The 26,499-nt window shown below is 38.8% G+C and overlaps 1 protein-coding gene across 1 annotated transcript in view; it reads left to right on the plus strand.

The window, feature by feature from the left end:
• NCAPG2 (non-SMC condensin II complex subunit G2) overlaps nt 1-17,959 on the plus strand; it is a 38,569-nt gene extending 20,610 nt beyond the window's left edge. Inside the window, exons 15-28 of the mRNA XM_064162804.1 lie at nt 1,337-1,455; nt 1,903-2,076; nt 4,044-4,114; nt 4,403-4,556; nt 4,722-4,895; nt 5,558-5,674; nt 5,778-5,921; nt 7,347-7,446; nt 8,106-8,290; nt 8,979-9,122; nt 10,352-10,455; nt 11,369-11,466; nt 11,850-11,952; nt 16,570-17,959. Of these exons, the coding sequence (XP_064018874.1) occupies nt 1,337-1,455; nt 1,903-2,076; nt 4,044-4,114; nt 4,403-4,556; nt 4,722-4,895; nt 5,558-5,674; nt 5,778-5,921; nt 7,347-7,446; nt 8,106-8,290; nt 8,979-9,122; nt 10,352-10,455; nt 11,369-11,466; nt 11,850-11,952; nt 16,570-16,621 (1,739 nt within the window). The 3' untranslated portion in view covers nt 16,622-17,959. The remainder of the gene's footprint in view (nt 1-1,336; nt 1,456-1,902; nt 2,077-4,043; nt 4,115-4,402; nt 4,557-4,721; nt 4,896-5,557; nt 5,675-5,777; nt 5,922-7,346; nt 7,447-8,105; nt 8,291-8,978; nt 9,123-10,351; nt 10,456-11,368; nt 11,467-11,849; nt 11,953-16,569) is intronic.
• Nucleotides 17,960-26,499: the final 8,540 nt, after the last annotated feature.

Consider the following 26,499-nt stretch of genomic DNA (forward strand, 5'->3'; position numbering starts at 1 on the left):
GCTGCTTTTTATAACAGTGTTATTGAACCAATTAAATCAGGAAAAATCTGTGTGAGAGTTCTGATAATGTAAAAAAGTAGTCAGCATGGAGTGACTAGAGTAAAATGTCCAAGTGATTGCTCTTTGATTAACTGAGTAAGGTGGTTTTGAAATAACACATGCTAGTGTATTTCAGCTAGTTGGACTTTCACTAGAGTGGACATAACCCTTTCAGTTTTATCTAGAGGTAAGTCTCTCATTAAGGAGTGCAATCGTTAGGCTGCTGCATCTTTTATAAGTAATTGGAATTGACATAGGAGGGGGATATACTATTGAACAGCTCTGCCAGATGAATATAGGAGTTGAGGCAGCTTCCTTTCATCTTGGTTTGGTAGAGCAATGGTTGATTTGGCCTTTTTTGGTAGCAGTAAAATTCTAGAACCTGATGACAGTGTTGCTGTTTGCCTTGGTTTAACCCCAGCCAGCAACTAAGCAGGCTGCTGGTTCCCTCCTGTGCTCTTCCAGTGGGGTAGGGAGGAGACCGAAAAAGAAGCAAAACTCATGGGTTGGAATAAGGAAAGTTTAATAACTAACCCAAAATGTAGTAAGAGTAATAATAATAGTAGAATGTAATAATAACTAATGAAAAGAGAAATAAAACCCAAGAAAAGACAAATTATGCACAACACAGCACAAATGGCGCACAGTGCTTGTCACAACCATACGGAGCAGCAACCCCTCTTGGCCAACTCACCCTAGGCTGTATACTGAGTGTGACATTTTGTGTCCCTTTGGCTACTTCAGGTCAGCTGTCCTGGCAGTGCACCCTCCCAGCTTGCTGTCCGCCTGTTCACTGGTTGATCATGGGAAACTGAAAAACCCTTAACTCAGGATAAATGCTACTTGGCAACAACTGAAAACATCAGTGTGTTGTCACAGTATCTCACAGTATCACCAAGGCTGGAAGAGACCTCATAGATCCTCAAGTCCAACCCTTTACCACAGAGCTCAAGGCTAGACCATGGCACCAAGTGCCACATCCGATCTTGCCTTGAACAGTGTCAACACTGTTCTCACATGAAATCCTAAACACAGCATTGTACTAGCTGCTAGGAAGCAAATTAACTCTATCCCAGCTGAAAGCAGAATATTCTTCTGCATAGTTTGAGGATATGAATCGTTTCCAGATTTTTTTCCATTTCCTTTTACCAGGGAATCCTTTCTATTTTTCCCTAGTTATTTCTATTTCTGTTTCTTGCTTTTCAAACTGGCTTTCCAGCACTACATTTAGAAGCATTTACTAGCAACATTCTTAACAAATAAATGTCTAATTTGTTCTTATTATATTTAAATGTAGCTAAACTATTGCTTACTATTCGGCGCTGCTTGAATGCCTGCATCCAGAAAGCAAGAAAAGAGAGTCTTCATGATACTGATGATGATGATGAGGATAAAAATGAAAAGGAGAATACAAGTGTAAGAAAGTCCACTTTATGATAAGTTCTGGTGACATTTTTTCTGCTTAAGTTGAGCATCTGTGGAGTGCTGAGGGCAGAACTGCCATTATGTTGTTTTCATACCCTGCAATAGCAGAAGTTTGATGGATTAGCTAGATTAAGATAGAAGGAATATGAAGCACATTATAAATGAATGCTTCCCTAATTCCAGTACTAATTATAAATTGGGTTGGTTTTCCAATGAAATTCAAAAAGCTGACAATGTACAATGTCTCAAGTCATACATGGAGCATAAGACTGAACTCTGGAGTTCTTGTTCTACTATAAATAAGAAGCCTGTATAAAAGGAATAGAATAGTTTGGGTCTTTAAGCCCTTGTTTGAACCTAAATTTATATTTGAGAATACAACCTAAATTTATATTTGAGAATATGACAGATAATATCATCTGATTGTTTCTGTTTCAGTTGTTGAATACTGTGTTGTCAACAAATGACGTGGCCAGCATGGCAAGTTTGTTGGAGGTTGCTGTGATTCTCTGGAGGAGTATCCGCAAGGCACTGGATCGCAATGAAGATGCCAAAGATTATGCTATCAGAAAATTTGCTTCTGTACTTCCTGAGTATTTTAGAGTATTTAAGGTAAAAAAACTCCAGATTTTCCTGTAATGCTTAGATTTTTCTTCAGATGCTTTCATCTGCTATGTGTTTTCGTAGCATTAAGTATTCTTTTTCATTGCTGCTATAAACAATAAACAATAGTAAGTTTCTTGAATTTCTACATGTGGGTAGAGGCTGTTCTCCAGCTGCAGTATCTGAGCTGTGAGCCATTATCTAAACAGACAGCACAAATTCACTTAAGCAGTAAACACCTCTCCTCGTGGTGTTTTCATAGGATTCCATTCTTCTGAATATTTTTTCCTCTGGAAATCACTAACTGAATATGTGCCATTACAGAAGAAATACTCAGTGTATGCAACGCTCCACATGTTTTAATGCCTGCTCCCCCCCCAAAATCTTCTGCCACCAACACTTCTTATTATGATCATAGTGCTGGAACAAACAGCTGAAGCAGATGAGGCTCCTTTTTCACTTTCTTATGATTGATTTCTGTTAATGATTCTACTCTCTAATGATTTTTTGATATGCTTATTTATTGTTTGAGTTTGATGTAAGCAATTAATATGAAAATTACTTGTTTTAATTTTCAGTTACTTTGATTTTTTAAATTGTTCTACAGTTATTCTTCAGGATGTTATCTTTTGCTAGTGGCTAATAGTAACTGCTGCACCCTGTTGGAAGATTATTTACTGGATGTCATGGGGTGTTTTGGTTTGGGATTTTTTGGTGTGGGTTTTTTGTTGGTTTGTGGGGTTTTTGTGTGTGTGTGGTTGGTTGGTTTTGTTGTTTTTTTAGTGGTTTGGGTTTTTTTTAAGAGGTTTTCTGCTAAAGTAAACAAAGTTATTCTATCTCTTTCACTTGACAACATCCAAATTTGCCTTAGATAATCAGGGACTGGAAAGCAGTTCATTGCTACGTAATATTCTGCAGCACAAACATACCAAATGTGTTTTCTATCCTGAAAGCATTTGGGAGCTGTCTAAAATATTCTAAATCTTTTTTTTGGTGGGAGTATGTAACATCCCTCCTGAAAGCTTCTGGTGAACAGATAAGATGTAGCATGCTTTAGCAAGCAAACTTTTTGACTTCATTCTTGCAGTGAGTAAGCAGCTTGAATCTATAAAGGCCTGTCATCAAAGGCTTAATACCTCAAAGACTTCAGATTGAAGCAGCATATCTCTTGTAAAGCTTTATTGAAAAGATACAAATATGTTTTTAGATGTTCTTTTAAAAATCATCTTTTACAAGACTTTGGACAGGGCTGGGTGCTAGGTTGGACTGGATGATCTTGGAAGTCTCTTCCAACCTGGCTGATGTTATGATTCTCTGATCTTTGACTAAGTAGGTAATCATTTCATTGGATTAATGAAGCATGGCCATAGTGATACACTTGTTTTTTAAAAGGCTTTCATTTAGATTGGTTTCTGCATAACCACATTGAGACTGTGTCATGACCTAGACCTTGTATCACCATGTGTTGTGATCACTTCTGAATCATTTTACACCACCATTGTTTTGTAAACACTGGCATATTTTACACTACCATTGTTATGTAACCACCCTTTCCCTTTAGAGTATTTTATATCAATTTTGGATGTGAATGAATATTCATTTAAGGCAGCGGTTACTTTAGAGAGGTTAGCTGGTGTCATGATTGTGCAATTAAACATTAGCCACTACTACACTAGAGCTGTTATTTCTTTTTGCAATGGTTATTAATCTAATGGAGCCATAATTATTCATGGTAGTTATTCTGACCGTTTCTCTGAAAACTCAATGATAGGATAATTGACCTCTGAGAATAGGAATCAAAGGTTTCAGGTTGCAAGCCACATGTTATGAGTGTCTTACAGCTCCTTTTCTAATAATAATACAAAAATCAATATTTTGTTTGAGATAATTTAATCATTGTTTTTTTAGTACTCTTCATTTTTTGTGCATGTGTGTACCTGTACATGTGCATCATATAGTGTACTTTTTTATCCTAGGATGAGCGGTGCACGACTCCATTGGTTATTCTGGCATCCTTTATGCCCCCTGCTGCTATTCCTACACTCAGGTACTATTTGTAAATCCCAAATATGATTAACAAGAAATCTCTTGTTGACTGTATTTCCTGATTTTTCACAACTCTCTGTATTAAATGTCCCTTTGGATAAACTAATCCATTAAAAATCAGTGAGTTAGTAAAAATCTGTGAAGGTGCAAATAAGTGTTTGAGCTATTGGTGAAGCTGTTTTTGTGGGGTTTTTTTTTGTATGCCACTGTTTAGTTGTCTTTGAATTTTCACTGCACTTAGATATTCAAAGTTAACACATCCCTTTTGTTTTGATTGTTTCCTTTTCAGCTGTGGCATGATCTCCAGACTCAGAAATATCAACAGTGGAGCTGACCAAAGCAAATACTCAATGCTGATAGACTGCATGTGTCGCTGGGGTCAAGTGGGACATGTTCTGGAACTGGCCTGTGATTGGTTGTCTGACTCACTATCCCCAAGGAAGGTGTGCTGTGCTTACACCAAAGGGTTAAGAAATTGATTATGTAGAGGCATCATGTTGGTTATTTGTTTTATTTTCCTTTTTAATTAGAGAAGCCTCTTTAATGCTGCATCCTTAAAATAAGAAGCTAACAGTACTGTGCTGGGTTTGTTCTCTTTACTCATTCAGAGTGCTAACACTTCCCAACGACGAGTACGTATCCAGGTCACACACGAATCGAAGCCAGAATTAGCAGCCGATTACATTGAATATTTATTGACTCATCCAGTTAATCGTGATTGCCTGCTCTCTCTTCCTAAGAAGAAACTGAAAAAGCTTCTGAAAATTCTCAGCTCTTCAAAGGTACTGAATGTTCACTTCTCCAGAAAAGCTGCGTTCATGAAAGAGCGCTTAACATCATATATCATCTGAGACAATTTAAAGCCTGCAAGAATACATTAAGATTCATGATCCCCTCTTCCCCTCTATAAAAAGGTTTTACTTTGATTTGTTCATCAAACAAATATTTCTTGTATTCAAATATAGAAGAATGTTAGTTCAGAACTGTTTCTAGATAGCAAGTTTTAACCCGCTTGTTATCGTTAGATGTCTCAGAAGTTCTGTGATCCCAGTGTTGAGCAATTTTAAGGGACTTGACCTTTGGAGTGTATATCACAGTATCACCAAGGTTGGAAGAGACCTCATAGATCATCAAGTCCAACCCTTTACCACAGAGCTCAAGGCTAGACCATGGCACCAAGTGCCATGTCCAATCCTGCCTTGAACAGCTCCAGGGATGGCGACTCCACCACCTCCCTGGGCAGCCCATTCCAGTGTCCAAGGAATAGTCTGAAAGTCAGTTGTGGCCCTGCAAAATGAATGCAGTTTAAGTAGGGTTTTGGGAGGGATTGGGATTTTTTTTTCAGGGTTTGTTGTGTTTTTTTAATTATAGTTTAAAGCTTTTGAGAAGAGAGGCATTTGAAATTATTTCCTGAAAAATATAAATGTAAACCTTTCTATTTCAGGAGGTTCTTAGCTCAATTCTGAAAGCCACTGATGAAGGTTCTGGCAGCTTCAACGAAGCAGCTGGCCTAAGGGTCTTCAGCCTTTTTTGCAGGTTGAGTATTCATCTTCAGAACAAGGTATGCTTATCCCTTTTCAATGTTAGCTGGAGCTACATCTGACAATATAAAGAAATTCCAAATGGACAATTGGTAAACTTCTTTTTGTTTTATTTTTTTCCAGTTTTCTGAAGAAGGAAAAGATTGCCTCTCACTCCTGAAGGAGACAGGCACTTGGCTAGAAAGTCAAGTTGTACCTTTTATACTAGCAAGTGATCAAAAGGATGGTGTTTCAAAACACAACAATGTTTCTGAATTAATTACTCAGGTTAGAGATCTCTTACAATATAAATCAAGCCTCTGCCAATCTGAAAAGCCATATGTGTAGCAGTAATAGACTGATAAGAGTGCACTGGTGTTTTTGGAGTCAAGTAAATGAGCTATTGAAACACAGTCCTGATAGTTCTGAGGTTACAGTTTTGTGCTTTAGCCATGTCTTTGATTGCTTAAAATTACACACTTAGGGTTTTTTAAATCACTTCTAATTATATATACATATAATTGTTCATGCCTTGGCAAGTAAATCAAGTTGTTGAAGTCAACAACACCTTCTGTTATTTAGACTATCTAGACTTTTTTCTCCTACCAGTACATAATATATATTTTTACCCTATCTGTTTGAAATAGAGGATAGATGGAACATGGTTTATGTTTCACATGTGTGAAAATGCTCTCTGAAGAAATCTCTAGCAGGGCAGGTGATGTAAGCTGAGTATCCCAAGTTTTGGGTTTCTGTCAAGTAATTCTTGTTGTCATTCTCTCAAATCTCAAATCATGTTTATGCTGTTATGTGAAAAGTGCATTAACACAGAGTTAAGACTGTCACTGAAAAAGGAGAGGAAAATTAGTTGCTGAAAACAGGAACATAGTTTTGTGGTATGTTAGTACAGGTTATTATTGCCTGTTGTTCTGTAGTGCAGAAGGTCCTTCAAGTGACAGAATCGCTGCAGCTGCATACACTGTGCTGAAGAGCACAATGGAGGGTGATTTAGAGGACCAGGAAGTTGGTGCAATTGTGAGAGAGAGGATTTAGATCTAATTATGTTAACTTGTTTTCTTCTTTCCTTCCTTCCTGTATAATCTGTGCAGTCTGTAACAAGTGTGTATCTACATAGCAAAAACCTTTTTGTGTCCTGTTTTCAAATGTTGTCCCTCTTGATAAATGCTAAGTATCAATGCCTCTGATTTCATAGAATCAGTCAGGGTTGTAAGAGACCACAAGGATCAGCCAGTTCCAACCCCCCTGCCATCACCAGGGACACCCTACCCTAGATCAGCCTGCCTACAGCCTCATCCAGCCTGGCCTTAAACACCTCCAGGGATGGGGCCTCAACCACCTCCCTGGGCAACCCATTCCAGCCTCTCACCACTCATGCTGAAGAACTTCCTACTCAGGTCCAGTCTGAACGTACTCACTTCCAGATTTGCTACATAAATCTGGGCTTGAGTGAAAAAGATAGAGAATTTGCTGCCCGTTGAGAAACTGCTTACTGGAGGAAGGGGCAACAGAAGCATTTGAGGAACTGTTTAGAACTCCTGCTTTTCAAAGGTTGCAAACTGAGTAGCTCCAAGTAGATGTACGAGCTTTAAGGGCAACTTGGCCAAGATGGTGTGGATTTATTATTGTTAGGCTCTACTAAATGGTTGCTTTATATAAATTTTGTTTCTTGTATACTTTGCATCTCTTTTCTAGGCCTACCTGACAGTATGCAAAGATGTCATAATGACTGGCTTGGGAAAAGCCACGTTTCAAGCACGCCTTTTAGATCTAGGCCTTTCAGTTATACAAAGAGGTACAATGTTTTGTGTTAACATTAACATCTCTATTTGTACTTAGCTGGCTTTTCTTGTGTTAGCAGAACTGTTGTTTTTAGCATCTGTAGTCTGTTCCTCAAAAACAAAAGTGTTTATGGCTTATGCTAGTGCCAGTGACACTGGAAAAGTCACAGCAGCTTTTCAGGAAACTGAAAACAAGCAGAGAACCAACCCAGAATTATGTCACTGATGTTAATGTTTGTTCCTTGGCTATTAGGTTTCAGTTATTGCTGTATGATGCAAGGGGATTTATGGGTATATAGAAAGTGGACTTCAATATGTGTAAGTGATATATGTATGTTGATGTTTATTGATCAGTATGCCTTAGGTGACAAGACTGTAGCACTATTTAAATCTGGTTTACATCTGTGAAGTTCCTTCTACAGTACAGACAGAGCTCAGTTCCTCAAGAAATCTGCAGTTTTAATCTCTATACTTCTAAAATTGGAAGGAACACTGGATAACACTGATTAGTAAAATATTGACTGAACTTACGGGAATTTCAGCTGAGGATGCAGAGAAACTAGAAATATCTGCACTTGTAAACTATAACCATTTAAAATGGATAATTGATTTCATTCTAAGTTTATGTACTTCATTCCAATGTCTATACTGTGGTATTTATCTCTTTCTCTAGAGAGAGGTGGCTTTTGTGCTCCAGTGTTATTGTCTGCTCTAAAAGAAATCGTAGAAGCCTCTTTAACTCAGAATTCTGAGACAGATGAAGTGGCAGATCTTCACCATGCTGTACAGGCTGTCTTCCAGAAAGTTTTAGAACGTGTGGCATGTAGACTCAAGGAACAGCAGGATGAAGGGATTCAGGTATTCTGCTACACTTAAATTTGTTACCTGGTGGGTAGATGAAGCCACGCTTTTTGCACAGATGTGTTAGACACTCTGAAGTTGTTGAGTCAACATCTGATTAAATGATGAGTTAAGTTTTCTAAGCTTCTGTGTTACTAATGTTTTTTATCCATTGTTGCTCCTGTTGTGACAGAAAAACTAGTAAATTGGAGAACAATGCATTTTGGTAGTCTTGTCTGCAATTGAATGATCTTTCTTAATCCAGAGCAAAGAATTTATTATGGTGCTGGGAGGGAGCAGAAATTGTCATTATTTTATTCATTTATTTTAGCCTGAATTATGACAGCTTCAAAGTATGCATGATGTCTTAAAGTTCTTCAAACCCTACCACCTTCACAGAAAAGTTAGCTTGTATTTCATAGCAGAGATTAGATAGGTGAATCATTCTAGGAAAATTGAGGATCTGCTTTTGAGGACTTCTGAAAAGCATTCAGTGTTTGTTTTTTTTGTTACCACCACTGTTTTGTTTGTTCCTCTCAAGTGTACCAGCAGACTTCCCAAACATGTTGCTGATTTCCCCTCTGATCTACCTTAATAGCTTTCAGGGTGTGATCTGCATGTCTTCACACAGAACCTTCTTGAAATATTTCAGTTATGCTAAAGCAGTCTGACAAAACAAATGATCTGAGGTTTTTGTTTGTTTTAGTTGACTCACTCTATTCAAATACCTCTTGGAGAATTCATGCGTGCAGTGCAGTGCTGCCACTCCTGTTACCCAACGGTTTACAAAGGTGTACACTCTACTCTCCTGGCAGCAGTACTAGAAGAGATAAGTTATGTGCTACAGAAGGTAAGGTTAATGCTGACTTGGTTTTTAAAAGGTTGTTACATTTACTGCTTTACTGCTTTTGAACTGTTATGTTGGAATAATAGAGCCTTGTTCAGAAGTATGATTTTGTGCTGCAGGTGAGGACATGGTGTGTGTTGGCATGGAACAAACAGGAAATGTTCTTTGCCATAATTCTGCATTAGAATTGTATACTCATGGAATCACCTGGTTGGAAAAGATGTTGAGATCATTGAGCTCAACCATAACCTAACATGTCCCTCTATACAACTCTTAGACCATGTCCCTGCGCACCTCATCCAAACATTTTTTTAAACACCTTCAGGGATGGTGACTCCACCACTTCCCTGGGCAGCCTGTTTCATAGCCAAGTGACCCTTTCAGTAAAGAGATTTTCTCCTAATACCTAATCTAAACTTCCTTTAATGCAATATCAGTCCATTTCCTCTCATCCTGTGATTTGGTATCTGGGAGAAGATTATGCTACATCTCTCAGATTTATGAATACAGTCATGTAAGAGCAGAGTTGTCTTGATGCCTAGGTCACTATCTGCCTCAGAAGAATTTTCTCTGTGTTTTTTCTACTGGGTCTGGCTGGGAAGCACTTCCTATGGTGCTGTGGTTTGCATTTGCAGCTAAAGTGCTGTTGAGACACCAGTTAGTTTCAGCTGTTGCTGAACAGTGCTTGTAGAGTGTCACAGCTTTCTCTCTTCCCTTCACCCCCTGCCCTAAATAAAAATAGCAAACAGGCTTCAGGCAAGCAAGATGTTGAAAGGGACACACAGCTGAGGCTGTTCACCCGAACCAGTTAAAGGCATTTGTTTTGTTCATTTGGATGCAACACAACTGCGTTAAAGCTAGTGAAAGAGTACATGTGAATGTTTCTTCTAATTATTTAAGTCTTGGTAAGTGTAATTATTGAGACAATCCCATTTTAGAGGGTGATCTTCCCACTGGTAAGTCAGAGGTTATACTAAAGTTCTGGAGTGGAAGGTCTGTGTTCAGACATCCAAGAAAATGTAGCACTCATTCCCAGTTGTCAGCATCGTTAGAGAGAACTTGGGGATAACAGTGTGCTCTTAGGTCTCTCTCTGCTGAGACTGTCTGTGTTCTAAGATATGCAGTACTTCTCCATTGCATTCTCCCTAACATGACTCTGAAATACAGATTTGCTTTTTCTGCACATGTGTATTTCTTGATCTACAACAGTTGGTGATATTTTCTTTTTCTAGGCTTCCAGTGAAAATGACGTAACCATCCCAAAGACCATCCTAGAACTTCCTCCCCTTTCAAGCACTTTAATGGCAATAATTATGAAATCAGTTAATGTGGTCAGGTAAATGTTTCCAAAATAATTTGTTCAAGGCTCTTGCTAATGTAGGAGTTTATATATTGTCAATAAAGATTTAATTTCTAAATTCAAATAAATTTTGAGGAACTAGATGCTTACTAAATTTACCCACACTGCTTTGTAAACCCTTTCTCTTAACATATTGCTTGTAGATATTGATTGGGGAAGTAGATTCTGTGCTTTTAACTACCTCTAAGAGTGCTTCTTATTTACAAGATTGTTCATTTAATTGAGTTCTTTCATCATACACCTTGTCTTGCTTCTTTCATAAGATACTTGTAAACATTAGTCTTGTTAATATAGGTGTTTGTTGATGTTTGATAAGCAGAATCAGATGATAAAATAGTTTACAAGCAACAAGGCACAGTTCAGATTGTATGTAGGCAGATTTTAGTTATACATTAGCAGTCAGTACCACAGCACTACAAAGGGAATGTTAGAAGACACCAAGGTTAATGTAGTAACAGTTTTAAGGGCCTGAGGAGCTAGAATATTGGAGTCATATAATGGATTTCTTTAAGTTTCAGTAGAAACTTCAGTTAGAAATGTCAATGCAAATTACATTGAGTAAAATTCCACTAGAACCATTCATGGACTGATTTTCCCAAAATAGTCCATGAGCTTGTCATTATTACTTCACAGCTATTTATTCTGTATATAAACTTTTTATTTTCTTCCCAATCAATTTGTCATTCTGCTCAGACACTCTCAGCTCCAGAAGCAGCATGTAGTCTTCAGTTGCCCCATAACCATTGCTCTGTCCTGTATAACATCTTTGAAGCTGTGGTAGCAGGGTAGCTTTGAAACTGTGGTAACATAATCACAAACTTGGTATTCTCAGTTCTATTTTAAAAGAAACATAAATTATGACAGATTTTTTGCCTTATTTTTCCCTTAGGTCATTTTTAAATGAATTAATGGAATGCATTCTCTCTGAAGAAATTGAAGAGATTTTTAGGCTAACAGCTATTGTCTGCATTGTGGTTATAATTAAAGGTCAGACCATTTTTTGTCTTCTTTTTTAACGTGCCATAACTTGAAAGCTGAGGCTTGTACAATTCAACAGGCACTGTTCTTCTTCCTGTTGTTACCATTTTTCTACAGGATTTAAGATTATAGGACTTTAAAATGATGTTAAGCTTTCAATCTTTGTGTAGTGATTAAAAATACAACTGTCTGTTAACTCCTAGGGTTCATCTCCATATTCTGACTTGCTGAAATGCACAGTGATTAATCCAGGGCAGTGAAAATCTAAGTTCATGTCTAATCTGTCATGAATCTTTTATGCTAAAAAATAATTCAGTGAAAATATGCAGGGGTTGTTTTTTGTTAAATCATTGGTTTTGTCCAGCTTTTCAACATAATCTTCTATCAAACAGGTAAGCACAGAACTTCACTTCTAATGGATATTGCACCTGCCATTCAAAGGAAACTGCTAACATGCAAGGATGCCACCACAGAAGAACTTGGCAGCACTGAAAGGTAAATGTGCTGTGAGAAATGAATACTAACCTCTCCTAGACCTTCTCTGCAGTAATTGGCTGTGTTTTCTACCTGCATAATGCAGCTTGGGTCTTTTGGCTGATTGAAAGGTTTAAAGCAGTGAGTGAAGAAATGGTGCAGTATTGAGCCCAGCACAGTATTGAATTTCCTGCCCATACATTTGCTGTGGTTGCAGTCTTTACATATTTAGTTTGGGGGGAGGTTGAATTTAATTTGAAGGTGTCCTGATTTGGTCCTGTATATCACTGGATCACTTCTGAAATTCACTTCTGTTAGCAGTAGGTGTAAGGCTATTAACTATTTCTTACTGCTAGATGATTTTTTTTCTCCCACATTTTAGTATTAGGCATGTGGATATCCATATTTATGCAGATGGTAAAACTTTAAATAGAACAATGACTTGAAGACTTCTCCACAGATGATTTTATTTTGCTCTTTTGAGCCATTTTGGGGTCCTACCTGGTTGACTGTCAAATCTTTTGAAATAAATTTCTTGAAAGTGATTGTCTACATTATCTTTGCAATGATTTATTTCAGACCTGCCTGATGTAGACAATCATGATGAATGCTTTAGTCCCAAGTCTCAAACTAATTTAAAGCCAATACTAAAGTTATGAGATGCTAAGTTTATGAAGGCGGCTGCATTGGCTGTATCCTTCCTGTTATGATACTTCAGACGCTCAGTGTTTGCACTTGAGCTGTCTCAAGAAGCTCAACATCTGCACTAAATGTTCTGGCAGTGGTAGAACTTTTAGAGGACTTCTGAAGTTAGTTTCGAAGTGCAGAAGGTAAATTGGTTTTTTCCAGAAAATAAAGAACCCCAGCTGACAGTCAGGACAATGCAACAGAGCAGCTGTGTTGTTGCTAGCAAAATAGATGCACGTTCATTTAAAGCTGCCAACATATCCAACAGAAACAGATGTTGGGTAATCTTTAAAGAGATTCATAAACTTTCTGTTCTAGTCCTTATAATAAGCACGAGTAGGTAACAGTAAAAATTAGAGGTTTTTACTTACCTGGAAACAAAATCAAAACCAATGCACTCTTCCACTTTCATTTCCTGCCTGCCATAAGTAAATAGAAATCAGTCAAGACTCTGAGTGATTTCCACAGAGGGCATTGTGCTCATGTAACATAAAATTGATCAAGAACCAACAAATATCTCTTAAAAAAATCACTACGTAATTGGATTTCTAAATCTCAGAGTGACTTCATTTCCTGAGTTGATTGTTTTAATTAGTTACTCAACTGTGAACAAATTTCCTTTGGTTAGGACCTAGGTTAGAAGCAGAATCAAAGGAAAATAAGCCCCCTTTTTTTTCCTCCATTAAATAATTTCGTGCTGGGTTGCCAAGTGTTTCACTAGAGTATTTTTTTTTATAGATAATAATAATCATCTGGAAAAGAAAGGTGAGCAGCAGAGTATTGTGATGCAGATTGCACTTCTTTCAATCAGGAGAGTAGAAAAGGCTGAGAAATTAGAGCAAACCTTAACATGATTAAATAAATAGCACATTAAAATGAGTAATGTTGCCACTTGAGTGCACTACTGACTATAAATTTCATCAAGAACACAGATAATTGCTTTATGAATCTGTATCATCATCTCTGCCCAGTGAACAGGGACAAATCAACCTAGAATTTGGGGCAGATGTAGAGCATAAGATGCTACACAGTGTTTTAATTTTGTGATATATGAATGGCTACCTTTGTGTAGTACTGAAGTAAGAGATAGTTGCAGATAAAATTGAAAGATGAGGAAAATGAACATGATGGGAAGTAGTTCCAAGAAGAATCAGAGCTGCAGATATGTTACCAAAATCCAGACACTATTGCACAGCTTTGCAGAAGTGGGGAGGATTCATATTTCATAGAATTATAGAAACAGCCAGGTTGGAAGAGACCTCCAAGATCATCCAGTCCAACCTAGCACACAGCCCTGTCGAGTCAACTAAACCATGGCACTAAGTGCCTCATCCAGTCTTTTCTTGAACACCTCCAGGAATGGTGACTCCACCACCTCCCTGGGCAGCCCATTCCAATGGCAAATTTTGTCCTCTTGAGAAGGATAAAATAATTCATGCTGAAAAACAGATTAGGAGAAAGTTCTTCAATGATTAGGTTTTGCTTGACTAATTTGAAGCCCATTTGCACTTTCTCAGACAGAAAGAATGTTGGACCAGGCTGTGCCTCTGGTGTCTTTTACCATTCCATTTGTAGTGTTTTGGAACTAGTGTGCTAATGTATAACTAAAATGTGCTTACATACAGTCTGAACTGTGCCCTGTTGTTTGTAAACTATTTTATCATCCTAACCTACTTACCAAACATGAAAATTTTTACTTATGGTACACTGCAAGCTAGGTCTCTGATCATTACTTTGAGCACAGTCTTATAACACTGCTGCACTGATGCGTGCTAAAATATATTACTGTTTTCTTAACTCATGCTTAATAGTGTTATTACTTTTTGCTTCTGAATGCATTATCTCATAATAACTCCTGGAGGGATTATTTTATTGAATACCCAGGTATACCAGGAAATAGTGACATTCTTTAATTTCCCAAGAGATTTGGCATTCTGTGCCAGCATCTTAAATTTAGACTTAGAAGTAATCTATTGCATATTAGCAAAGAAAGAAAAAAAAGTGAAAATGCTGTCTGGTGTAGTAATTAAAGTGCTGCCCTTAACCAAGGAATTGGTGCACTAATTCAGAAGCAAAACTTTTCATTGTAATTTAGTCTTCCCTCTTCAGCTGAGCTGACAGTTTAAAATGGCCCTGTGGGTCTATTATTTTTAAAATGCTGTTCAGCACACTTAAAAATTCTGGACAACATCTTGTATATGGAGAACATTTCCTCAAGAGTAATGGTGCAGACATTAGTTTAGTTTATAAAATGCAAATATTTATGCCTAGCAAAAGAAAAAAGTGAGAATAAAGCTGTCATGAAGTGATTTGGAGGCTAGAGAAAAATGTGCCATGATCTATAAAGCCAAATGTGCTATAGAATAATACCTTTTCCTTAATATTCTCTATTTACTTTTATTAGCACTTTCATGAATGGGTCTTGGAATTTCAAGTCAGCTAATGGCTGCAGTGAAAGGTATTTCTTCAGCATTATCATTTAGCTAGCTTCCCAAACTATTGCACTCTCATTGCATCTGGAAATAATGATTGAATTGGTTTGTAATGTAACTTAGTGTACAGTTTGGCTGGCACCTATCTTAAAACTCACTAATAGATACCTACTAAAGCTGACTTAAAATTTGTCTGGGGAATGCTGCAGTACCTTTGACAGCTTATTGTCCACTGTGCTGCAGGTATGTGGCCCCAGATTGCACATCTATTGGTTTATTAGCCTTAAATTGTAACAAACTGAAATGCATACAAAATAGCATACTGTCTGAAGCCACAGTACCTACCTAATGAGAGCAGATTTATGGTATATTAGAACATTAGCTGGTTTTGGCAGTTCAGTTCCATGGTGGCTTAAAGGATCTAGCACTCTAAAGGGGAGCACAGGACTTAGCTCTAGTGGTCTGAACTCGGTAAGCCCTAACATCCAGTGCACTGCTGGGAAATGCAGTTACCTCCTTTGCTTCAGGTCTTAGTGCCTCCTGATGAGTGCCCTAACTCACTGTGATTAATGACTGGCTAACCTTGCTTGGTTGAAGCATCAGTCTAGGGTTATAATAACCATGTGAGAAAAAAATGCTAGAGAAATACAAGTGACAGAATATTTTACAAAGGTATCATGAAGGGTAAAGTTTATGGTGGTTAATGGGGAAATAATGTTTTGACAGAAAACCTAAGTGCCCATTTTTGTCTTTTGAGGCAATTTTAGAAGAAATGACTGTGTTAGATGAAGTTGGTTGTGTATGCAATTACAAAGACTAGGTGAGTCAGGGAATGCAAGAAAATAGAGGGCTTGCCAAATGGGAATTTCAGAGCTGACCTTTGGGTTTGTTTAGGGAGTAATGTGAGACAAGAGTTAGATGGTGTATGTGCAGCTGAAAGAGGCAGTTACTAATTAGGATAGCATAGATAGCACAGGCCTGGAAAAATTGCTACAAGCGAGGAGAAAAAAAATTCTGAAGACAATAATGAGGGAGAAAGGAAGAAAGTAAAAGAATAAGAAGTGGCCTTAGTATGAGTTAGTGGTACAGGATACTGCTGTTTGTGTTTGAGAGAAATAAAGTGTTATGAAGAAAATGAGTAAGTTCCTTAAACAGATGAAGAAATATTAGAAAATGTGCTTGAATTATGATATTGATGTCAGCTGGCTTGCTGTAGAGCACACTATAGCTAGAGATGATCACAGAACTAGTCAGGGTTGGAAGGGACCACAAGGATCATCTAGTTCCAGTCCCACTGCCATGGGCACAAACACCCTAGCCTAGATCAGAGAGAAAAGAAAAACAAACAGCTTCCTTCAAAAGTAATCTGTAAAGGCATAACACTAATATGGAATAACAGAAAACTGACATGGAATAAGTGGTCAAAGACATCATGTGGTAACTGCACTCTGTGAATCAAATATTCAGGGACTCATGTCACATGCCTCATCCTGTTATGCATTGTTCTGTGCCGTTTCAGAGCCCTCTGTGAAGCATCTCTGAAAGTTTTGGATGAAATTTTGAATCCATGACCCTGTGGAAGCTCTTCTCATGAAAATTAAAGGAAGAAAGATATAGTGTTTAAAAAAAAAAATCTATTACCTTGTAAGCTTTATTAATAAACTTTGTCCTTTATTATTCTGTATATTTAAAGCAGGGAAAATGTATAAAAGTGTATATAGGAATCATGTAACAGTAAACTTCTTAAAACCAGCTGTAAATAGGTTCTTTATAAAAATGGGTGGGTTTTTTTTTTTTTTGGTGGGGGGGAAGTGTAAGATCAGTCTTTTCTGTAAAACAAATCATAATTGTATCTGGTATATTTTGAGGTTGCACATCACCTCCTCACTTGGAATACTACAGAGCTTATTCCTAGAGGTTCTGGAAATTAATTTTATTTCAAGACAACGTGAAGGATAAAATGGTGATTGAGAATGGCCATCAGGACTTCACCAGGAGCAAATTCTGCCTAACCAACCTGGTTTTCCCTTTTTTGGAAGAAGAGAACAGAAAATGTCATCATTCTTGTCCTCAGCAAAGACTTCTACACAGGCTTATGCAGGTACTTCCTTACAGGTGAACTGGAGAGAGGTGGACTTAAAAAGCGGATGAGGAAGTGGCTGGATCATCAGACATGAAGAGTAATGATGTTACAATGTCAGGTTAAAAGCTATCTGTTAGTGGCATTGCTCAGGGCACATACTGTAGCCAATATTATTTAACATTTTTATTAAAGGCTTGGGTGGTAGGATGAAGTGCAGCCTCAGTCTGCTGGCAGATGGCACCAATATGGGACCAGTGTTTGATAGACCAAGGAGTAGGGTTGTCCCATTCAATAGAATCCTGATAAGCTGGACTTGAGATCCACAACTCTCATTTTGTTCAACAACGATACGCACGCTCTTCAACCTGCAACAGACTAACCCTGTAACCCAGAACGGGCAAGTGCAGAAGGACAATCTCTCTGCCGTCGTCGCCTACCTTGGTGAGGAATAAGAAAAGACTGGTCAGAGGTACACAGGAAGAGAATATGAGGCCAGAGAAACAACTTGGAGCAACAAGGTCTTCCATTATCACAGTAAATTGAAACTGGAAATACGAGCAGGTTGCTCAGAAAGGCTGTGGAACATCCTCTGTGGGGGTGTAGAACTTGACTGACCAGGCCCTCACCATCATGCTATAATGTTGAAGTTAGACCTGCCTGAGCCAGGGATTGGACAAGATTATCTTCTGAGTTTCCTTCCACCTTGAATATTCTTGTGCTTCCATGGCATGGGTACTGTAGGGGAGATGCCCAACCTATCAAAGATACACTTGATTAGTATGTAAATTGCTCTCTATTTTGATAAATTATTACTACATGTCTGCAATGTGAAGTCACTTATTTTTCTTAATGCAACCTCATGCTCTCATAAAACTTGTAACAGTCTGATTGCAGAATGGTATTTTGCCCTAACTGATACCTGTAACTTAGGTGAGTAAGCTCATGGTGTGGTTCAACCCCAACCTGCAGCTAAACGCCATAGAGCTGCTCATTCACTCCATCCTCAATGGACTGAAGGAAGAAAGGATCTCTTGGGTTGAGAAAAACACTTTAGTAATTTAAAAAATAGTATATATTTTTAATTGCAAGAAGAGAGGGAAAAACCCAAGCTAAACACCACCACCACCCAGAAAGAGGAAAATAAAATCCAAGAGAGACAAATGAAAGCAATTGCTCCCCCTCAACTGACCAATGTCCAGCCACTCTCTGAGCAGCAACCCCCTCTCTGCCAACCTCCCCCTCTGCAGCCAGCTTTCATTGTTGAGCAAGACATTATATGGTATGATATATCCCTTTGGTCAGCTGTCCCAGCTGTGTTCCCTTACAACCTGTTGCCTAGCTCCAGTCTGCTTACTGGTGGGGCAGTGTGACGAGTAGATAAGGCTTTGACTCTTTGTAAGCGCTGCTCAGTAGCAGCTAAACCATCCCTGTGTTATCAGCCCTGCTTCCAGCACAAATCCAAAACACAGCCCCAGTCCTAGCTACTGTGAAGAAACAACTCTACCAGCTCAAACCAGTACAGCTCACCATGCTGTATTTTCATCTGGTTTAGAAGTTCTAGCAAAGCTGCAGGAAATAGGTCAGGCACAGACTAAAGGTAGCATACGGTGACCATGCTTGGGCTGGGTATCTAATGTTTAATTATCTACAATTAAGGGAAGTGATTCTCACTGTGTGCCTATGCAAATGGCTTCTTGAGGTCCCCAATGTTACTGAGTGGCAGTGAAATGGAAATTAACAAATCTAGCCAAATGAAGACGGACTTCTCATTCTTGATTAAGATTTGTGCACAGTGCTGTACCCCCATCTGTCTAAACAGGCATCTGCTGTGCTGGTTTTATTTCTGTGATAGACTGATGATTTTTGTTCTGTTAAGTATAATGAGTTACCTTCGCCCTGCTTTATGTCAAATTCCAACCTGGTTGATTCTATGATTCTATGAAATTCTTTCTTGAACTTAGTGCATAAAACTTCTCTGATGGATAAACACATGTTTAGCTGGACTGTTGATATTTAAATGCAATCAGATTCTTAATGTCAGTTTTTGCAGCAGGCAAGGCAGCTTGTGTATGGACTGATGAATTCCAGAAGATTTACCTTATCCACAACAGAAGCCCAAGCAAAAAGCCTAATGCTGCCACAGCAGGTATCTGTAGATCTGCCAACTGTTTATCTATCAACATCTTTATAAAAACTGTTCTTTGGCCTCCATTCTTCTACATCTGCTAACAGGCAGGTGTTCCAGTAATGACCTTTTAAATCTTCTGATTATACAAATTGCTTAATGAATATGTAAATCACAGTTTCTTCTTTTTTTTTTTGTTTGCTTCTCAGTCTTTCAGTATTTGCTCCTATTATTAGATTAGAAAGAAGCCAAATTTACTGCCTTGTTTTGCCTCATTGTATAACATTGCTTTTTCAGATACCATTTTTCATGGAGTATTTGTTACAGATGTAGAGGCTGAAAGAAATAAAGGTAATACCAACATCAGAAATATGCTGGTTTCTTCTGAAGAACTCTGAAGCAATATTGCTAAGAGCGGTAAGGAAATCTAAACTTTCATAGGCCTGGGGGCTGCTACTCAAGTGGTTCTCAAGGGTCTTGAAATCATTTTGTGTTAGTCTTGCAGCTGCTGTATAGACTGCAGCTTTTTCTACTCCACCTCTACAGTAACTGCTCTGATAAATGGAAAAACTTTGGCTTTCTGCAACACAAACAATGATATTCTGGGAGTCCTTGAGCTAAGGTCTGTCAGTGCTTTCTCTTTGGGTCTGTGTAGCACATTTCATACCAGTGTAGGGGTTCTGAGTTTTGCATGCTTAGTGGAGCACTTGAACAGGTTGCTCAAGAGGTTTTGAAAGTCTGCAGGGAAGGAGACTCCACAGTCTCTCTGGGCAGTCTATTCCAAGTGCTCCATCACTCTCACCATAAAGAAGTGTCTTTTTGTGTTGAGGTAGAACCTCCTGTGTTCCAACTTGTATCTGTTGTTCCTTGTCCTATCACTGGACCCCACTGAAAAGACTTCAAGGCAAGGTTGGACGTGGCACTTGGTGCCATGGTCTAGCCTTGAGCTCTGTGGTAAAGGGTTGGACTTGATGATCTGTGAGGTCTCTTCCAACCCTGATGATACTGTGATACTGTGTGACTTTACATCACAAAATTCTTCCTATGGCAAATTTTAGTCCTTTGTTTGCAATTGCTATCAACTTTGTCCTAGTTTCAAAAATACATTCAAATTGCATTACTTTATGCTTAATTTTGAGACTGTCATTAATGAAAATATTAAATAAGGTGCCATTCTGAAACATAAGTAATTAATTTTCCACTTAGTCTATTTCCTACTTCCATTAATTAGTTCCTTATCCATTTTACTATTCCTGTAATAATCCTTGTCTTGGGCTAATAATGTTTATATGCTACAGTAACAGATGCTTTGCTGTAAGGTTTACATTTTAAGTAGGTATGCTTTAGTAGTTCTTGCTGAAAAGGTACATGAGTCCTCTACAGCTATATACCTACACCAAAGGACACAAGGCTCCTTTTGGGTTCTTTGCAATGCTTTCTGCATTTAGGGTCATTTTGAAGGCCTTTTATAAACTGTTTGTGCCAGCTGAACTTTCACATGAATATTTATTTGGCCTTTTTTGCTTTTGTTTCTTAGCAATCCTTACTTACCAACTGCCCAAAATGGTACCTGAGTGGCAGATGAATAGCAAGAAATGCAGGCTGCATGCACTAAACTTTCTGAAACCTTGCCATGGTTATTAAAATACGCAGGTATTAGCAACTTTGTTTTCTCAGTGTAGTATCTAAAGGGAAAATACAGCATCCATAAGAGGCTACAAATCCAATTAGACCAATCCAAGAGAGTATTAGAGAACATACAAAGAAGCAAATCTAGCTCAGCTCTAAGCTATCTAATGACAGCATGACTTAAGTACTCCCACTGCCCCACTGATGGAAAGCCCTTTTTACTGAAGGAGCTCATTTTAATGATCATAATGGCAAAAGCAGTGTCCTTCCTTACACTGTTCTCCAAGATTGGATGCTACTAATACAGAGGATAAAGAAAAACATTTTGCTCTCAGTATTTTCTCAGTTCCACCCAAAGAGGTGTTCTAAGGTTTGTCCTTTACTTAGAAGCAGCCCTTTATTCAAAGTGGCCATCCTTCATGACAAAAATAGTTACCTTTCTCTGATCTCTTCTCCTCAGACTGCCTCTCATGGACCATTGCTCTTGATCTGCAGGGTAGCTGTTTTCATGTGGCTATCCACCCATTGTGTGTCAAACAGATTCACAGTGAAAGCTGTTCCTGTCAAGTGCCTTAGTCAGAGTCAGTCACGGGGCTTAGCAGATGGATTTGCCCTGGTGCTGAAGCTGCTAGGGGAACCCACACTTTGATGACCACAACAGCCAATCTTCTTCAAGTGTTTCAATTCACACTGGATTCCTGCAACAATATTCAAACTCCAGGACAGTAGCAAAAGCGTCTGAGACTCATACTTTATGCTGTGCTGTACATTTGTGGCCCAAGAATCTGATTTCTAAATGAAGAAAACTCAAAAAAAACTAACCCAGCAACAACAAAAAAGTAGGATACCAGAATTTCAGTGGGTTTTTTTTTTTAATTGTTTTACATTTTCAGACATCTGCTATTGTCAGAATGAAAAACTTTATGTTAAGAATGAAAAAGAAGAAAAGTAACAACTGTCTGCAATGAAACTGAGAAGTGTTTGATCCAAGAAAATGAGAGAACTAATCAAGGGATCTGATTACAGCCTCCTGATTCACTGGTTTGATCTTCACTGGAATCGACAGCAATATTTGCCTCCTGAGCTATCCATCACAGCTCAGCCAGCCTCTGGGGAATTCTTATCTTCCCAGTTAAGAGCATAGAGCCTTAAAATGCCTGAGCAGCACAGAGAGAGCAGGGATCTATGTGGCATTTATCAGTGTATCATGATCTATTGACTGAATGCTTAAAAGCAGCCTTGTTTCAGTGTGCTCTAATATTAGAAAGCATTCTGTGCTACCTGATGAAAGACTCTCCTGTGGAATTAGCACATCTGAACAGGTGTGATGCTTTTGGCTCCCTAGAACACTCCAGAAATACATTGACTTTGTGGAAGAACTTATATATGGAAACAGCTTCATGTTTTTGCACTCATAGCAAGGGGGAAGAGGAGAATTCTTTTTTCACAAATCTATTGTGAAGATCATCCTTCTAGCTCTGCCTTCCTGTTGCAGTTCCAGTTTAGGATAGATCTTCTACCTGTAATTTTACTCAACTGCTAAGGAAAGAAAATGCCAGTAATGGGATTATTTTTGTCTGTGTTTCACATAATTCTTGCCAGGAGAATTTTGTACCTTTGCTACTTTTCACTGTGATATTCTTTTTTTTTTTTTTCAGTGATAACATAGGAGATTTAATGATGGAGTACTACATATCCATCATAAAACTCAATCTGTACTATGAATCATCTGGAGAAATTTCTCTGGAGACGTTCCCTAAGGTAGGACTTCACTTCTATTAGTGAATTTCTTTTGAGCACAGTGGAGCCCATGCCAGGCCCAGGCTCTAGACACATCCTGGTGAGGTATGCTGGGAGCATGCAAGAGAAGAAACTCCCAGTGACAATCCTAGTTCTGACTGCCCTGGCTCTAGACACATCCTAGCCAGGTATGAAGGTGTGCTGGTTTGGGTGTTCCCTGCCCCCCCACACTTTAGAAATCACCCAGACTAGACTTAGCCAGCTCTGGAAATATGAATGAAGCTTATATTTACAGCTAGCACAATATGCAAGCAGATATTTACAATATATACAGTTATATACAGAAATATACAAGGTAAAAAGGTAACACAGAGACACAACTCCCCTCCCAGAAACCTGAGTCCCCAGGAGGGGCTCTCAACTACCCCTTTACCTTCCTCCCACCCCTCTCAACCTTACCCCAGTCCCAAAGAAGGATAGAGGTTCAGCCAGGGGGTTAGAAAGCAAAGTGGATTAGTCCAAAATGGAGGGTGAGGTTAGAGAGACGCAGCTCAGCCAGCAGCCCAAGTGAGAGTGATGCCGAGTGTCTTATCTATGTTTTGACTTATGTTTTCATACATCTCAGCAAGCCTATGAAGGAAGCAGACATCACCATTGTTTTCCTTTCACAGCCTGTAATCAAGTTCTTCTCACCAAAACATTCTAGCCTGCTTCAAATTAGCACAGCAGGGAGCGTGCAAAAGAAGAAACTCCCGGTGACAATCCTAGTTCTGACTGCCCTCCCCAGCCCTCACTAGGCTCTTTCTGTGTGGTTGCTATTGCTCAGCCACCCTCATCCCTTCATTCATCAGGCAGGACCTCAGCACAGGATCTTTCTCCCTGTTCCCTTTTTTTTTTCCCCATTTTTCACAGGCTAGGAGCTCCAACCTCATCCTAGTTTTCTGGCACTGTGAAGAGGCTGACTGTAGGTTAGGATGGCATAAAGAGAAATGCATTTTAAAAGAGTAAGATTTTTGCAGTGTGGCCAGCTTCATCCAAGTTGGAAGTCACTCCTTGAGCAAGTGCATCCACTATAGCGTAAGAAAATAGTTCTATATGACTCACCCCACTTAGTCATATACCATAAGGTCTCTTATACAGAGCAGAAAAGTTCATGGAGAATGCTCAGCCTAGAAAGAAGATTGCCTCGAGAAGTCAAGTGTTTATGTTTGGTGTTTTGATGCTCTATTGGAATGCTCTGAACTATGAAAGAAAGCAAAGGGAAGGCTTTTTTTTCTCTCCAGAACAGAAAAAGAGCATCCTGTCTCTTCTGTTATTCAACTTGTAATAGTTTTACCAGAACCTATGACTATTCTTAACATAATCTTGTACTTACAAAGAGACATAATGTAATTTCAGTGTAGTCCAAACAATGTTTCATTCTCCAGCTGCAATTACCATGAACTGCCTTTACTTTTCTTGTTTGTTTGTTTTGTGGTCACAACATACTCTCAGTAACCTTCCTTTAAATGAAACACATCACAGGCAATTGTCCAAGCTATGCTGTACTCTGAAATAGCAGAATGCCTTGAGCAAGATATTCTAATGTTTTTACAATAGAAGCTATGTACTTGATAAGCATTAATCTATACAAGTGAGGTGAAAGTTATCTGAGCCTGGTCATTCCACCTCCATTCTGAACTGCTGTCAAACATGCTATTCAGTTCTAGATTTCTTCCCAGTATACTTTCAACAATACTGCAAGTGTATAGTCATAGAGCAAACATTCCAGCTTTGAGCTCACCACCAGGCTTGCTTCTGTCTGTTACAGTAAGCAGGACAACAATGCTTCCTGGATAGAACATAGAGGATAAACGTAACCCAAAAGCATAGTACAACTTTAGTAAGGAGCAGCCAAAGCAAGGGAGACACGCTAAAGAGAGATGGAGAGGAGCTCAAGTGCATTCTTGACTGTTTGCTGTCTCGCAGCCCCTCTCATCATCACAGCAACAGGCTGGAAGATGGAAGGATCCATGCCTTGCACTTTGTGAAACCAGATCTTCCCTTGTATGTAACCCACAAAGCATGGCTTTGAGAACAGTGTTAGAGCTGAAAAGTCAGGCACTCTGAAGCGAGGAGGTATGAAAATGAAGATATGCACAGCTCTAATCTCACCTTTAATTATCCATTGGATGACATGATTTCTTTAATTATGTTAGACAATTGCTTATTGCACACAAACTGCTCCTCACTCAGTGCTCAGCCTGTACCTGTTCTATGGACTCAAAACCTTTGCTGCTGACAACACAGCAAGTACTTGGTGCCTTTTCTCCACTGTTGTTCAACATGAAGCTCTACACTTCATCTGCTTCATGCTATTCATGCCCAGCTCTGAGGACAGACCCGTTAACTTTTGCGTTACTATGGAACTATTCACTGCAGTCCTAGAATTTCACAGTGATTCATCTTTCCAACTCCCTGTAGGTTTACTTATCACCATTTCACAAACGTGCACTGAGACTGAGTAAAAAAAAAAATCTGTGAAGTTTGGGAACTCGGTATGAGATGTTACATTGTATAGCATTCCTTGCCTCAAAGCACCCTTATCTATCTGCAGTTGTGGATGCTTAGCACCTGAATCAGACTCTAGATTCTCAAGTCAGCCACAGAAAGTGAGGGATGCATAACCAGAGCTCCTCAGCAGCTTTAATCAACCAGTAGCCTATTCCTTCAGCATGACAAAGTGCAGTAATCCCATTCATCCTTTAATTTAGCACAAGGAGTGGATATCTCAGGGGGTTAGTTGTAGGTTGTAAAATCCATTCATCAGACAGCAAATCTAACAGATAAAAGCCAAAATGTTTAACTGCTTCTGAACTTCCATTAAAAGCATCTAATTGATTTAAAATTTTGCTCCCTATTGACATTTCAAATCAATTTTGATCAGTGGTGACCAAATGTAATAATTTGTTAGACACCTGTTTCAACCTGGTTTTCAAAGAACAAGAACTCATTCTCAAAAACCATTTACTAATGTCTGATCCTTTAATCTGCTCATGCCATCTTGCTATGTTCAGACAGCAAGTTTTTCAGCTGTGCTGAGATCTATAAATAACCATGAAAATTAGTAGCATTTCAGGTGCTTTTTATTTTGGAATATATGTCCAGTAGCTTCAGGATGGGCAAGTCACAGTTCAGCCTCTCTTGATCTGAGATAATGATGGGCATTAGCAAGAAATCAAGCCTTTGCCAGTTACAGAGGACCAGCTCTAGCGCACATCAGTGGCCTGTGCTTGTTCTCATAGAGGCCACTCCACTTCCAGTGAAGCCCAAATTCCCTTTTATGGCCTGACACTAGATACAAAGATGTCAGAATTGTCTTTAAAGCTTACGTTCATCAGTTACCGACCTGTCTTGAGACAGCAATCTGTTCTTCACAGTTTCTGAACATCCATAGATTGTTACTTGCAGGCTGTTCCATGGCACATTTTCTTTCTCTGCAACTAGTTCTGTCAAACACAGGCTCAGCACTGTTTAATGTAGGTATCACCATAAGTGGTATTTGAATAAGTCAGCTAGAATTTTAAATGAACCTCAAATACATTTGGGTTCAATCCAGAACTGCAAATGTCTACACTTAGAGAAGCTGCTCTCTTTAACATCCCTAGCAAACCTGCAGAAGAGATTATGGAAATTTTCCTCACAAGCCCTCACAAGTGGCTGATCTGGTACCAAGGGTTCCTGTAGCCTCAGGAGTCAGCTCAGAACATGCTGCCCTAAGCACTCATATACACAGATGTTTAGGCCTTCAGTTAATATAAGTCACATTTATAGTTTTCAGTTAATGTAAGTCACATCTCCTGCTATTCTCACAGGTAATTTTCTCTAGCTGC

The sequence above is a fragment of the Pogoniulus pusillus genome, chromosome 23, assembly GCF_015220805.1.
Source record: "Pogoniulus pusillus isolate bPogPus1 chromosome 23, bPogPus1.pri, whole genome shotgun sequence".
Lineage (NCBI taxonomy): Eukaryota > Metazoa > Chordata > Aves > Piciformes > Lybiidae > Pogoniulus > Pogoniulus pusillus.